This window comes from Macrobrachium nipponense, chromosome 10, assembly GCF_015104395.2.
Source record: "Macrobrachium nipponense isolate FS-2020 chromosome 10, ASM1510439v2, whole genome shotgun sequence".
NCBI classification, from domain to species: domain Eukaryota; kingdom Metazoa; phylum Arthropoda; class Malacostraca; order Decapoda; family Palaemonidae; genus Macrobrachium; species Macrobrachium nipponense.
In genome coordinates, this window is record NC_087204.1 from 84,796,768 (window position 1) to 84,814,145 (window position 17,378).

Here is a 17,378-nt window from a genome sequence, read left to right on the forward strand (position 1 = left end):
GACAGGTTTAGGTTCCAGTGTTTTCTCTCTTTTCTTTTTTTTTTTTTTTTTTTTTTTTGTGTTAACTGTTGAAAACCCGTCTCTGCCACTTCGTTACTAGAACCGCAATCATTTTCTCCGCTTGTGATGGTGGGCTGCAAATATATATATATATATATAATATATATATATATATATATATATATATATATATATATATATATATATATGTGTGTGTGTGTGTGTGTGTGTATGTATATATATATATATATATATATATATATATATATATATATATATATATATATATATATATATATATATATACATATATATACATATATATACATATATATATATATATATATATATATATATATATTTAAAACTTCTCAGAAAATGGGCAGCTACTTGAATAACCCAGTCACGGAACAGAATTACTAAGGCTAAGCAAGACAGGTTTATCATGCAAGCTATCGAGTTCCATAATCTCATCACCATATGTATATATTTTATACTATATTATATATATATATATATATATATATGTATATATGTATGTTTATACATATGTATGTATATAGTATTATATATATATATATATATATATATAATATATATATATAGCTTTATATAATCTATTGCAACAGAAGTTTTGCGTTTACCCTAGAGTCAAGAATAATCTTTTTTTTTTTTTAGTTGTTACATAACCCGCTCTAAAATGGTAAAAGAACCGGCTACTGCTTGCAAGGCGACTTGCTGCGTATCATGGTCAATTTATCTTATTAAGCTAGTTTTTACTGTAGTGCGACAACAAAAGTCCGTCAAATTATAAGGACAACATTAATCTCAAGTCCCATTCAGAATAAAAACATCTGGATTTTATAGAAAACAAGCAGTTTGCTTGTAGCAATATTAATTATATCTCATTTCTCATTTGGGAATGGGACAGTTTCGGATAACCTTCTTATTGATGGGGCTAAATGTGAATTAGTTCTCGAGGGCTTTTATACCATAAAGACGATTGTTTACATCTACCTTCTTTCTAACAAGAACCATATGATTATGTCCCAAAAACATTTAATTATACTTATACTAAAACCGATGTTTTCACTGTCTTATACGCGGAGTGGCTTTGTAGCCGAAACTCTTGATTCATTCATTCATCAGTATCAGAGAGAGAGAGAGAGAGAGAGAGAGAGAGAGAGAGAGAGAGAAGAAAAGCAGGAAACCCGAAATACCCTCCTCAAACTTTTATAGTCCTAGAACCGCAGCCCTGCCGGCAGGTCTCACTTCTTGGGCACCTCCGCGACCGCCCCAGTGCTGACGTAACCCAATAGCTCCTGGGCTCAGCTGGGAAAATCCCACCGTTACGTCTTGGGCATTATGTTCAAAATATTATGGTTATGAAGTACTATTCTTTGCTTGGGTTGTGTTTCTATAAATGTCATCTATTGCAGTTGAGTAGCCGATAATAACTCCTACTCAAGAAACGTTATGAAGATTATGATGCGGCTGTGCATGGGATATTTGTGGTAACGTTATCGCTGTTATAATAAAGGACGAAAATAAAATATCGTCAAATAAAGAGGTTCACATCACTCCACCGAACTGTCCTTTGCACACAAGCCATGCAGGAATATGTTTATTTTCATGTTTCACTCATTTATTCACTTTTTACAATGTCTCGCTCTTCACTGCATTTTTCTCTTTTTCCCTTTTGGAAAGCCTGTTTAACAAGTTAATAGATATATAGGCTATTCTATAAGAATGTTTGTTCATGTTTAATAATAATGTAAATAATCATCGCGAAAATAAAGACCCTTCATGGTTCTTTCTATCTTAAGGAACAAGACCTCGTTGTCCTGTGTCTCCTGTATTAGTGTCCCGTTGTCATGATTTGTTCCTTCCTGATCTCGAAGTTGGAAACGATTTTCTTCCTCTTCTTTTCTGCTTCTTACTTTAGTTTTGCTTTCCAAAAGTTTTTTGAAACTTCCATAACCTTCCATACCCTTCCGTTCTCTTCCCTTCCTGTTGTGTCCCATCCTGTCTAGTCTAGTCTCTCTTAGGCTCCGTGTATTGCAAAAATGCGAAGAAACAGGATTTGTCGTAAGAGAGACAGAGAAGAAGATGTCGTTGGAATGCGGGTGTGGCGAAAAGAACGAGGTCGGCAAAGAATAAATGAATATCTTTACGCCCACTGAAGGAGGGGCAGGAAGGAGGGGTGGAAAGGAAAAGAAGTGGAAGGAGTAAGAAAAATAGAGGATGGGAGGAACAGAAGGAAGATGCATGCCCCCTCTCTCCCACCCCCACCTCCAAAAAAGAGAGCGAAAGGAGAGAAGGCGAAGGAGAGACGAAAGATGTTGGTGCGAAAAGAGATAAAAAATAATTGAAATGAAGGAAGAGGAAGAGTTTAAGACAGACGTGAATGGAGTGGAAGGCGAGAAGAATCGGTGCAAAAAAGCAGAAGAAATAGAGGGGGTTGGGGTGAGGGAGATCCTCTTGCATGAAGATGACCGGAATAACCTTGGATGAAGGAGGTAGTGCAAGAACAAGTCAAGTAAATTCGAGACGTCATGATTAGTAGTAGTAGTAGTAGTAGTAGCAGTAGCAGCAGCAGGATGGTCTCTGGAACGGCTCCAATTTTTTTAGGGGGCGGAACTCAATGGAACAGTTTTCTTTCTAGTGTGTCGATTTTTTTTTTTTATATTGGACGCAGCTATTTCTCGTGGCCTCACCATAGTCTTTATAACATAATATAAGCTAAATGCTAATAATAAGCTTGGGGTACGGATATCTCAAATATACAATCCAATATTTTAAAAGCAACTGACATTAACTGAGATTCACTGTGAAAAATTTATCCTTTTGACAACATCGTCTAGTGACTACCAACCTCATCATTTATTATTATTATCTTTTTTTTTTTTTTTTTTTTTTTTTTTTACTCTATCACAGTCCTCCAATTCGACTGTTGGTATTTATAGTGTGGGGTTCCGGGTTGCATCCTGTCTCCTTAGGAGTCCATCACTTTTCTTACTATGCGCGCCGTTTCTAGGATCACACTCTTCTGCATGAGTCCTGGAGCTACTTCAGCCTCTAGTTTTTCTAGATTCCTTTTCAGGGATCTTGGGATCGTGCCTAGTGCTCCTATGATTATGGGTACAATTTCCACTGGCATATCCCATATCCTTCTTATATTTTCAGATCTTGATACTTATCCATTTTTTTCCCTCTCTTTCTCTTCAACTCTGGTGTCCCATGGTATTGCGACATCAATGAGTGATACTTTCTTCTTGACTTTGTCAATCAACGTCACATCTGGTCTATTTGCACATATCACCCTATCTGTTCTGATACTATAGTCCCAGAGGAATCTTTGCCTGGTCGTTTTCTATCACTCCTTCAGGTTGGTGCTCGTACCACTTATCACTGCAAGGTACTGATGTTTCTTGACAGGCTCCAGTGGAGGGCTTTTTGCCACTGAATCATGCCTCTTTTTGTACTGGTTCTGTGCAAGTGCCGGACATTTTTCTTATTGCACTTCCTACATATGGGAGAGATGTTATTTCCGTCTATCGTACTTTGAACATATCTGGTTCTTAGGGCCTGATCTGTGCGATGTTATTTCCATCTATCGTTCTTTGAACATATCTGGTTCTTAGGGCCTGATCTTGTTGCCGCTGTTATCATTCCTTCAGTTTCCTTCTTGAACTCTCCCCTCTGTAACCATTGCCATGTGTCATCGCTGGCTAGTTCTTTAGTCTGTCTCATGTATTGTCCGTGCATTGGTTTGTTGTGCCAGTCCTCTGTTCTGTTTGTCATTCTTCTGTCTCTGTATATTTCTGGGTCTTCGTCTACTTTTATCAGTCCTTCTTCCCATGCACTCTTGAGCCACTCGTCTTCACTGGTTTTCAGATATTGCCCCAGTGCTCTGTTGTCGATGTTGACGCAGTCCTCTATACATAGTAGTCCTCTCCCTCTTCCTTTCGTGTTATGTATAGTCTGTCCGTATTTGCTCTTGGGTGTAGTGCTTTGTGTATTGTCATATGTTTCCTGGTTTTTTTTCTGATCTATGCTGCGGAGTTCTGCCTTCGTCCATTCCACTATTCCTTCTGCGCGTGTATCTGATTACTGGCACTGCCCATGTGTTTATGGCTTTTATCATATTTCCGGCGTTGAGTTTTGATATTATTATTTATTATATTATTATTATTATTATTATTATTATTATTATTATTATTATTATTATTATTATTATTATTATTATTATTATTATTCAAAGAAAACTCATAATCACATTTGTCAATATAATGGGAAAGTAAATCCACAGTAGTGTGACTGACTAGCTGGTCAAATTGACAAGGACGACCGTGCAGGTCATCGAAAGCTTTCTGCTTTATATATTTTAAATAACACGATCAAACAGTCATACTACTGTGGATTTACTTTCCCATGATTATTATTACCATTATAATTATTATTAATAAGGAAATGGAAAAATCTTTGTTTTTTTTATGGCTTGCGTATCCTTAGGCTTTGTCGGAATGCTAATCCTTTTCGAACTACCTTCGAGAGTGGGAATATCGCATCCGGTAAGTCCAAAGGAATGCGATACAACACTACAGAAGTCATAGAAGAAAAAGTTTTTATTTAACTTCCCATCAAGGAAAAGACGATCAAGTAGTACAGCTTTTAATTATTATTATTATTTATTATTATTATTATTATTTATTTATTATTATTATTATTATTATTATTATCATTATTATTATTATTATTTATTATTATTATTATTATTATTTGGGAAAAACTCTCTATCGCGAGAGTATATATAATGTTCTAAGAGGTCCACAATAATAATAAAATGTTGCGAGTTCGTATATAGATTTAAAAACCCTTTACAAAGCTTTCGAACCCTTCCCTGGGTTCATCTTCAGTCCAAGATTTGGACTGAAGATGAACCCAGAAAGGGTTCGAAAGCTTTGTAAAGGTATTTTAAGTTATACACGAACTCGCAACATTTTATTATTATTGTGGACCTCTCAGAACATTATTATTATTATTATTATTATTATTATTATTATTATTATTATTATTATTATTATTATTATTATTATTATTATTATTATTATTATTATTTTGGTCTATCACAGTCCTCCAGTTCGACTGGATGGTACTTATAGTGTGGGGTTCCGGGTTGCATCCTGTTTTCTCAGGAGTCCATCACTTTTATTACTATGTGCGTTGTTTCTAGAAGCACACTCTTCTGCATGAGATCTGTAGCTTCAGCTTCTAGTTTTTCCAGATTCTGATACTTTTCTTGGATAAGAAATTTGTTTCCACATTAAATTTTGTTTAGTATACATACTGATTATAGAGGTATTGGCAGTCATGCGAATTACAGGGGCCAGTCGAGAACGACGGACACAGGCTCCGCTGACGAAAACAAACCTAACCTTTCTCAGAATGCCACGTCCTGATTTAACTGGATCTGACTTAGGGCGCAGTACCCTGATCTGGCCAGGATGGGTGGGGGGCTGGGAATTGGGGGGGGAAGACTAGACATCAGAAACATTTCCTAAGCTTCCGCTCGTAGGTAGTTTCAGAGACTGCCCACTTCTTTCTGCAAACTATCCGACTTTATCTCACAGCTAAACAGAGGCGATACATTGCATCAAAATGTGGTAACAAAAGTAGAGCTGTCAGAATTTCCTGATCTCGGACATCTCACATTCATATAAAAAAACAAAACCTTCCTTTCACAGCTGTATTATCTTTCCTACTATTCAATGTTCTCGGAAACGAAACTTTGATCTTACTGCATGTAGTGATGTGTTTTTATATTTTTCTGTTTTAGAAGAATGCCTAATCCATACAATATGCTTCTGTCCACGCAATATGTGAGCAAAAATCTAATTATTTATTCTCCTTTTCTTGCAGATATGCCTGTGCTTACTAGCCAGCCTAGCAGTAGGGCTGGCTGTCCCCGTCACAGACCCACCCAGCCCAGGTAATGAGGAAGAGCTGATGAACATCATCCTTAATGCTAAATCAGAAGACAATGACATTGACGGTCCACCCGCAGGAAACGAACTTACAACAGAAAGTAAGGATAATGTAACTCTAGATTCAGCTGCGGTCGTTGAAGAGGGCACCCAACAATCATCAGATATTGTACCGGATACAAATGTTCGTGATATCAGCACTACAACAGAAAAAATAGAGGACCCAGCAACTGCAACCAAGGTCAATCCGACAGATTTACCAAAAGAACCTACAGAATTAGAACCAGAGATTGAAAATGTACCCTTAGATTCTGAGGATGATCAGCAGTACCCTCCAGAAAAGCTGTCACCTGAAGAACAAATAACTGGAGAAGGAGAAATATTTGAAGGAAATGCCGATGTAATGTCCTTATCTGAAGGTCTGCTTAACGGAAATGATCAGATTATCATCATCCCAGATGAAGGACAAGAGATATTTGATGATGTTCTGGAGGTACCAGAAGAAGAAAATGCACAAGTCTATGGTGACCAGATTGTACCAGAAATTAACGAACAAAGGACACCTGAAGAAGAAGAAGAAGAAGAAGAACCAGAAGTTATTTTGGTTCTTGATGAAAAAGTGCAGTTTATGCCTACCACACTGGAAGATGAGCAGTTCGAAGGTGAAGAAGATGATGAGCAGCGAATTCAGGCACCCACAGATCAAGCACAATCTGGAGAGGAAGAAATATTTATCATAGAAGATGGCGCAACTTTTCCCACAACTGAGGAAAAGGAGGAAAGCTTCATACCTTTTGAGGTTTCAGTGGCAGAAGAGGAAGAAGTCCCTGTAGAGGATTCATTTATGGAAAGGGATAGAATGCCTGCTCAGGATCCATTTATGGCGGAGGAACAAATACCCGGAGAGAATCCATTTATAACAGATGAACAAATGCCTCCTATGGTAATGCCTGAAGTTTCAATGATGAACGAAGAAGTAATAATAATGCCTATTTCAGAAGAATCATATGCAACTGATGATAATGAGGACAGTGTTTTTGGATTTGACTCCTCTTCCTATCCAACTGGAAATTCAGACTTTATTTCTGCGGAATTTGATGAAGATACTTCTTTCCCCGAAAGGCCTTCTTTTGAAAACTTTTATATTCCAGATGACACTATTGGAAATGAAGAAATTTCTACTTTTCCAGAAAATGAGAATGATTCCTTTATTGATGTTGGAGAGGTAGTTTTAAACGAGCCTATTCCATCTCAAAACGATAATGAGACTCCTGCCTTGGTGAACATCTTAATGATTAAAGCAAAACCATCAATAAACGACAGAAATCCCATAATAGAAGTTGTCAGTACTGGTGTATCTCAAATGCCACCACAGTTCCCTTATGGAGTACCATTACCTATAAACAATGATCAAGAGCAAGTAAATTCAGAGATCCCAGAAAGGGTACAAGATGTTGATGTTGACATACTTATCAGTGACAGTGAGGAGCTGCCAGAGCGAAGTAGTTTGTTTCCTCCAAATACTCTCGCTCAGCAGCCAATCACATTCCCTGAGGAATTTGCCTCAAAACACAATCTACCAGTTTTCTCCAACAGATGGACTGAAGAAAACTTTTATCAGCCTCAGGGTATTCAGTCACATAATGCCGTTCCGTTTGAACCTTTCACATACTCCTCTTACAGCCGGTACATTTCTCCTGGCATTCCAGGAAATTCCTTTGGATCACCTTCTCTGCCTTTCAACTCCTATGGACCAACTCAGGATCAGTCTTTCTCCTCGCCTGAGCCTTTCCAACAATCTTTTGAGGGAGACCAATCTGGAGATATGAGTGGCGTGATGAATGATGACATGCAGTCTCAGATGGCCAGCACATTGCCGCTTTCATCAACTTCTGATGTTACCAGTTTTGACAGTGAAGATATGCAAGAGGATGGACAACCTGGCCATTTCCATATGACTGATGGAGTCTTTCAGAATTCCAGATTCCCAAATGTCCCCAACAGATTTGATAGTTTCATAAATTCTGCTAGCGACGACGATGGGACAAGCCAAGATTTCCGAGGACCAAACACTTTCCCCTTAAACTTCAGGAACCCTAACATGGACAGAGATAACATGAACACCAATATCTTCGATACTTCTTTTAGACAGGATGCATCCCTGAGACCTTTCCAACAAAACCAGCAATATGACGCCAGCGACTCCTTCTCCCCCATTTACGATTCTGGTTACAGTGGGCTGCCTGCTAATCAACCAGTGCGATTTGATGTCAGGTTCCCAACTGCCAGTCTGTCCAAGCCCTTCAATCCATACGAGTCTTACGGCTTTGATTACCCTTCAAATGACAATTATTACCCATTCAGGGCCTCAGGGCTTTATTCCCCTCAGCTAATGAACAGATACATGAACAGATACTCCACGAATTACCCATTCGGTAACTTCCGCCCATTCAACTACCCCATACCTCGTTGGTAAACCATTCTTTATTCAGTTCTTTGTTAGTCCTTGAGAGTTAAATTTCTTTAACTTTGCTTTTGTTGTTTTTCCTTGTTGTCTGTTTGTATTTTATCTCATACTGATATCAAGTACTCTTGCTGTATTATAACTGTGATGGATATGCAATATTTTGTTGCATTTATTTAAGGTAATTTCGAAATTCATTATTAGTGAGTCTTTCCTTAGGATGCAACTCTTGCCATGCTAGTTAAATGAGGCAATGTACTTAAAATGAAATAGCTCTTTAAACTGTTATAGAGTCCTAATCTTGCTTGAAAGTAACAGAATTGAAGTTCAGCAATACTGTACCTTGAAATTGTGGCATTCTTTGTGATCCTCGTTTAGAAATGAGGGTGCAATGATATTTAAAATAAAACAAACATTAAAATTCCAGTAAGTGTTTATTACCCTAATTTACAGATTTACTGTGTCTGCAAGTATTATCATATTAGAAACAAATATAATGAAGAAAAATAAAAATGATGAAAAAAATTACAATAATAGATTGTTCCGTTGTTATTTTCCTGCCGATAGTTACGGTAACAATGGATAGGTTTACGTTAGGCCGGCCTTATGCCAGCACAGCCTGTAAGTGTGCTATGATGTAGACCTCAGGACTTCGTATACCAACCACCACCAACGATCCCTCAGTTTGAAAACAGAGTTGGAAATATAGAAATAATATGATAGATAACCGAGACAATTCTTCGGCTGCAAAAGGTAAATGTTTGATTGGTCGGGCTTAGTCTTTATTTCTCTAATATACCTCATTTTTTTCGCTCATTCTCTTACTTTCCCTCTCGTAATCTGTTTCATTTTCGTTTTCACCCTTTTTTTTCTCGCGTTGTAGGTATTCAGATTCTCTTGGACTATACTTTTACTAATCTATTTCATTTTCTGCCTCCAATATTTTACTTCATGTTCGTTTGCGTTCCCTTCCTTTTATCTCGAAGCATTGTTTTTTTTATTATTATTCTACCATACCTCATATTCTACTTTTCACCCATTTACATTTTTTCTTACATTGTAAAAATCTTCGCTTTTATTACCTTCCTTTCCTTACTTTCACTCTACTCTGCTCCTTTACGTTTTCGTTGTCTTTCTTACTTTACCTTTTCCATTAATTATTTTAACTTTTCTTTTTTTCCCTCACTCATTGCTTTTCATTCAGTAAATTTTTGGCCTTACTTCTTATTTCCTTGACGCACTTACTTTCTCTCTTCTGCTGCAATTCATTCTCAACTTTTTAAAGTCTTTTTTTTTTTCCGTCTCAGGAGGTATTGTCCCTCACTCAGCCTTTATTCACTCTTCCTCGAAATTAAAACTTGTAGGATTAACCTATTCCTCGACCCTTAAAAGTTGAACGATTAAGCCTTTTCTCAAACCTAAAACTTGACTTGTTAAGGTCTTTCCAGAACTTAGAATTGGACTGAAAAGATCTTCCATCCAAATCTACAATTAGACCGGTGAAGGTCATCCTCGAACTTAAAACTTGATCGTTTAAGAAGATTCTGACCTTGTGTTACATCAATTGCCAAATCAGGGTGGTGCTAGGTTTTTTTTTTTTTCTTTTTCTTTTTTTTAAGTTTCCATTTCTTGACATTAGCCAGGATCTTTGCCAAGAAAAAAAGTTAATCAGTAAATTAGAGTAATTCATTAAAATGTTATCCTCAAACTATAATTATTAATAAACCTTCATAGGCTAATCAAAATATTACAATATGAAGTAGCTATGTGTTCATTATAGAATGTGCTTTCAAGACAGGACTAAAATTACCTTGTAAGTATGCTCAAAATGCACCTCCTTTTTTTTTTTTTTTTATGAATCAGGATCACCGGACATCTATATTTAGTGACGATTAACGAGTAGATGGGTTGACAATCCAGTTTATGTGATTATAACAGTTGAGTGTCTCGGTAAATAACAAAAGGTTATTGCCATGGATAATGGCGATACAGAAATCAAAGCCAAAATATCCGAGCATAGGTAAAAAAAATCATGTTGCTTCAAATGAAAATTAACTGGATCGTGTTGGACTACTTTTACTATCACGATTTTTTGTTGTTTTATGTCATATTCACAAAATATTAATCAATCAATAGTTCTTTAATATTTTATTAAATCTCTTTTGACTGTAATTTTATTCCTCAACATTGCTTGAATATAAATGACTCGATTTAAATATTTCATCATTAACTATTTATAATTAGAATGCATTAACATTTATTTTATAATTTTCGTTGAAATATTTTCATTTTAAACTCCATTACATGTAACAGGGGCCAAAGGTTACCTTTTACCCAAGGTCCTTTAAATATTTTTAAAGGACCTTGTCTTGTTTTTACCGTCAATAGTCGTAGGAGCACAAAATAGCTGAGGTAACAATAAAACTACGTTTTCTTAAATGACACAGGTACAATTTTCTTTCATATTTAAAGGTAGATGCATCCAAATCACTCTACTTTAATAATTGGTTTTGATCTATCTATACCAAACCACATATTGAAGTATATTCCCTAAAAAGCTTCATTCCAACAAAACTAAGTAAGATTTGAGGCCTTTACATGAAGATTAAATGTTTCATTCCTACCAGCAATTTTAAATAACGAACCTGGGCTGTGATTCTCGAATTTTGTGCGAAATGGGAGAAAAGGGGAATATTAGCTATATCCCTTGATTGTGAATAGCTACTTGAAAAATTGGTATCTGTCATGCATACCTTATACTGAGGATGACTACGTAAATACGATAATTCTTCAGTATACAAAAATTTCATATCAAAATTTGGAAATTATTTTTATCCATAACGCTGTAAGGACAATGCTTTATCTCCAAATTTATTGTACATGTTCCTACAGTCGCGTTGTTCTTACATCCATTCGAAAGAACGTTCAGCGGGCTTTCCTCCAATGTATATATCATGCAACATCATACTCTGTGTACTTTTATACTTATATTTGTATGTCTCCAAAGAAACACAAATGGCTGTCGCAAACCCGTTGTTGTTGTTTAAGATTAAGCTGGCCTTGTGCCAGCACGGGCTCTTGCTCACAGAGCAGCCCGTAACGCAAACCCATTTTTACTCTCTCGCGGGTCGGACACCACATTTCCGTCCGCATGTTGTATACATGAATTTCCCTCACCTGTAATAAAGACTCGAGCTACGGGCTGCTCTGGAGCAAGAACCCGTGCTGGCACAAGGCCAGCTTAATCTCAAACAACATCAACAAGTAATAAAGACAGTACACTTCTACCTGCCTCTTTGTTCACACCCTCACAACGCCTTCTACGAAATATATTGTTCTAGAACTAATTAAGAGCCATAAATGTTTCGCTGTAGTCTTACGAGATGACATTCATTTACAAATACGCATGCGCAAACACAAGTACACAGCATTTGCTTACTAAGCTTTTATATATATATATATATATATATATATATATATATATATATATATGTGTGTGTGTGTGTGTGTGTGTGTGTGTGTGTGTGTGTGTGTGTGTGTATATAACTACAGCCATTGAGCTACTGCTATTTTTCGTTATGATTAAGAGTAGGAGGCAAGTCGTCACTGACTGCGGTTATCATAAGAATTAGAGCATAGAAGCAAATCGTAACTTAGGCAAATTGAATGTACGTGCGTTTGCGTATGGTTATTTGTAAACGACTGTCATCTCGTAGGAGTGCAGGGAAATATCTATGGCTCCTATTTAGTTCTTAAGCAGAAAGAGTTGTGGACAAAGACATTCCAAGGATTAGCTTTGCGAGAGTTTAACTCAAAGTGTGTTATTGAAGGCAAGTCCTTCAAATACACTCAAATTATATTTAAAAGACCTTTACTGAAGGTAGTTACCCATAATTACGACAAAAAAAAAAAGTTTGCTGTGCAATTGTTACCTTTAATCGCTGCAAAACTTTAGTGAATTCTTAATCATATACTCTCTATTTTTGGGATATATAATTTGAAAACTATTTTTCATTGATATTTTCTGCCACTTATGTAGTCATGTTCTAGTAGACAGTATGAAAGGTAAATGTTTATTTGTAGGCCTGTTCTAGCTAGTGAGGAATGTGTCAGTGCCATTTTCATGGTCTTGAAGTAATGTTCTGATATTGGTGTTGGATTTGGTGATTTATGCAAAAAGGCAGATTTTTTCAAATGGTAGCCATGTTTTGAGTAGTAATACAACAGCAGCTAACGTATTTTCAATAAGCAATATGAATAAGTAATTTACATATTAGTATCAACGAAGGTGGAAAATTAAGTCGTCACAGCTACAGAACACCTTGTTTGAAAATGTTGCTAAACATGTCTCTATAATTACCTGGCAATGTCATGGTTTTTGTAAGGGCATCACGCAGAACCTAAAATCATCTGGTGGTCGGCGTGTCAAGTGAGGAAGAACCGGGTAGGAGGATAGTAGCTTTGCACATCTCTGCTCATTTACCCGACTCAGTCACTTAATTTCATTGAATGGTGTTTAGCCATAAGACGATTTAGGCATTTAGGTCTCTTGTCTGCATTTGCAGGGCGATTGCGTATGTTTTGGTGTAATTAATTGTTTTGTTGTAACAAAGACTGGAGGATGACTTGTAATTCTAAACAAAATGGTTGATTGAGTTAGCGTTTGTTGTGGAATTCCTGTCTTTTGTTTAGAAAGACATCTACGAATATCATTATTCATACTTATCAAAAAATCTTTTAGGCTAGTTGCAATAGTTTTAATTGCTGTTGAAGCTAAGTTGTCAATTCTCTTCATGAGAAAGAAGATTAATTAAGGCTAAGAATTTTATTGCACATAATTTTCCGAAGCAGCTGTCCAGATTTGCTTGTTCTGCACATTTTTCAAAAATGTCCTATATTCAGCTCTGTTTATTCCTTGCAGATTACAATGGAAAACCCAGAATGTAGGTTGACAGTATTTTTTAAAACTGTAAGTCTTAAGTAATCAATTTTTTATATTGAAAAGCACGTGTAGTAGTTTTATATATAGGAATGCAATTTCGTTGAAGTTTAAATTGAAATCTGCAAAAATGTGATTAAAATGGACCAAAAATATCATTCAATTCATCTGAATAAAATTACTGCAGTTAAAATTACACTAGTCATTCATAACGAAGTATAGGTACTGCATACACAACTTATATGCTACATAATCCATGTAGATTTCTATGTAAAATTTATGCATCTTCCTCAAGAGGATCAAGAAAAACTCATAACAGTTAGAATGTTATAGAGGGCACAGTTATAATTTATTGCAAAATTGTCGTTGCTGCAGCGTATCAGACAAACGTTACTGCAACTTGAATGCAACGTGGCTGCAACATCCTGGTAGCCACGTCCATACTGTAGACTCAGTTATGGCCTTATAGCTTTACTAGCATGACCATTTTCATTCCTTTCAGTGAATAGATTATTATCACTACTCAGGAGGAAGAACGTGAACTGCTATTCACAGATATTAAACTATAGATTTCATTTTAGTAAGTTCATTATACCTCGGGTAAAACTTGTTCCTCAGGGGAATTTATTTACAGGAAGTAACTCCTGTCTTCAGTTCACTGTGTAGTATGAGATATGATAACAATGGCTTTTATGATCAATAATTAAGATGTGTGACTTTTCCACGTAGGACGTTTCCATTTAGGATGTAGTTAAATGTACACTTTTTATCAAAACAACAGGAAATTAATGGAAAGGATATGCGTATGATCTTTCATAGCACTAATTACTGATCATTTCTATTTCTCAGATGAACAATAGGGTACTATTTAACAGTATTAGCGAAGGATTTTCCGATTTATTGATAATATTATCCATGACATGAGGTATGTCGAAAGAAACGGGTAACAGACATATCCTAATCTTCTCGGGAACTTATCACTGCTTTATTAAGAAAGGGTGAGCTATGCATTAAAAATAATTAGAATGTTTATGCTCATCCTAGTAAATCTAGCGCTTATTTTCTCATTAACAGGCTAGAGTTACGTGTGGTTGACGTGCAAACAAGAATATTTATTATATATTAGTATACACTAAATTTTTAATACATTTTCTATAGTTACTATACCGACCCGTTTTCTTTATATATATGAGATAAAACTTGATCACGAAGTATATAAAACGTGATGCTATGTATAAATAAAGGTTTTTTGCCACGAAGGAAAAAAATGAAAAAGGCGAAAAGTACTTGCTATCTCGCTTTTTAATTTTTTCCCTTCGTGGCAAAAAAACTTATATAATATTATAAATATTATATATATATATATATATATATATATATATATATTATATATATATATATATATATTATATAATATACATATAATATATATATCATATATATATATATATATATATACATATATACATATATATATATATATATATATATATATATATATATATATATATATTGCTACTTTCACTTTAAAAATGCATATATTCCCCTCTTAGACTTTGAAGAAATGTTTTGTAGAATTGTGCAACATTTTTTTCAGATTCCTAGATAGCTTAGAGATAGGATATTTTAGGTGTGTGTTCAGATTTGCATAACATAATATAAAAGAATATATATATATTGCATAAAAAAGAGAGAGATTTTCTTTGTCCGTTCAAAACTATGATTGTTTCCCTATTATTGTCAACACTGTGAGATTAGAGGGTCTGCGAGATCCGTTTGCTTTCCAAATTTGTCAACGCATTGATAAGCGAGCTCGGAAAGAAACATCATTTATGTTTTGGAACCTGGTTCATCGTATGTGATAAGCCTTCTGCTCCGTGTCGATCGAGTAGAGCACGTGTCTTTTTTTTTTTTAACAGAATCGACTCATACGTGTATGTCTTTGTCAAAGCCACGTGCACATTTCACATTTTGTGAGTGATGAATTGCGTTAAAATTTTCGAAGCTTCTGGAAGCATTTGTGCCAAAAACGTTTTGTGTCATCTCCTCAGTCCAGTTTTTCAAGGGAAGAAGATTTCATTATATCATAGAACCTCGAGGCAGTCAGATCTCCCTCTCTCTCTCTCTCTCTCTCTCTCCCGCGACATCCTTGAGATTATATTAACGTAACGTAAATTGGTCTCTCGTAACTTAGAATTTCATATTTGATATTTCTTAGAGTTTGTTTAGTGTTATTTAGTGTTTTTGTGGAATCTGAACAAACATTGTTTCGTAACGGCGCCTGGATTTTTGTAAAGTGAAACAAGCTGCAGCAAGAAAGAAAGAAGTTGGTATACCAAGGTAAAGTGTGTTATATTTTTATTAGTTGCAACTAATAACGGATCGGAACTGTGGTTAACTAATAACTAATACAATAACAGATGGTGACGAAGGTTTGGTAAAAACTGATGGTTACAATGTTTTGAGTGAAAAAGATTTACACTTTTACACATTGCAAATTTTTTTGTGTTTTGTGTTTGTTCCATTGTTTGTGCACTTGTTCATTTTCTTATTGAAATGTGCCTTTTTATTTTATATTTTCATTTTCATTCACAATTTAATTGACTTAGTTATTTTCATTGCTTAATCATTGCACATTTAATTAAATTTGACGCTTGTGAATTAATTTGCATTTACTTAGAATTCTTTTCAAGTTTTATTATTGTTTAGCACTTGTGAATTAATTTCAAGTTTTCAATTATTGCCTAACACTTTTGAATTTCAATTGAATTAGTTTTCTTGAATTTTGTGATAAATTAATTTTGATTTAATTTTGCTCAATTGATTCAAGAATTAACTAAACTTTACTTTGTTTTCAAGTAACAGTAATTTTCCCTGATATTGTGAATTTTACTTATAAATTTTGAATTTAGTAATAAATTTTTGTATTTAAAATTTTTATAAGTATTTAATTTCTAACCAGTATATTTGCATTTGATTATATTTATGATAGGTGGAAACATAGAGTGGTAATTGATTTGCTTTCCTTCAATTTACTTGAAGTGACTTAGAACTAGGGAAGTACTTAAACTTCTGAAATCAGGGAAATACTTAGACTTTTAAAGTTGTTGATGGAGTGATGCCCTTTGATTAATTTAATTACTTATAAGATTACCTCTCACCTGTTTTGATGAACTTAGTCTGATTTTCTGCAATACTGGTAAGTTGTTATGGGATCACTGTTGCCTTTAGAGTATTCAGTCGTTTAATACCTGTTATGAGGATTCAGGTGTCTGGCTTTTTGGTGAGGTAATAATTGATGAATGGTAACCAGATACTTGGCACTTCGTAACAATATATATATTATATTATATATATATATATATATATATATATATATATATATAGTATAGAATTGTTACAGTCCAAGTATCTGGTTACCATTCATCAATTATTACCTCACCAAAAGCCAGACACCTGAATATATATATATATATATATATATTTGATATTTCTTAGAGTTTGTTTAGTGTATATTTAGTGTTTTTGTGGAATCTGAAACAAATTGTTTGTTTCGTAACGGCGCCTGGATTTTTGTAAAGTGAAACAAGCAATGCAAGCAAGAAAGAAAGAAGTTGGTATACCAAGGTAAAGTGTGTTATATTTTTATTAGTTGCAACTAATAACGGATCGGGAACTGTGGTTAACTAATAACTAATACAATAACAGATGGTGACGAAGGTTTGTATAAAACTGATGGTTACAATGTTTGAGTGAAAAAAGATTTACACTTTTACACATAGCAAATTTTTTTGTGTTTTGTGTTTGTTCCATTGTTTGTGCACTTGTTCATTTTCTTATTGAAATGTGCCTTTTTATTTTATATTTTCATTCAAAATTTATAAGTAAAATTCACAATATCAGGGAAAATTACTGTTACTTGAAAACAAAGTAAAGTTTAGTTAATTCTTGAATCAATTGAGCAAAATAAATCAAAATTAATTTATCA

The 17,378-nt window shown here is 34.8% G+C and overlaps 1 protein-coding gene across 1 annotated transcript in view; it reads left to right on the forward strand.

Moving 5' to 3' along the window:
* The window catches only part of LOC135223732 (titin-like), a 53,957-nt gene extending 45,080 nt beyond the window's left edge, over window positions 1–8,877 (forward strand). Inside the window, exon 2 of the mRNA XM_064262491.1 lies at window positions 5,923–8,877. Coding sequence (XP_064118561.1) covers window positions 5,923–8,463 — 2,541 coding nt within the window. The 3' untranslated portion in view covers window positions 8,464–8,877. The remainder of the gene's footprint in view (window positions 1–5,922) is intronic.
* The last annotated feature ends 8,501 nt before the right edge of the window (window positions 8,878–17,378 follow it).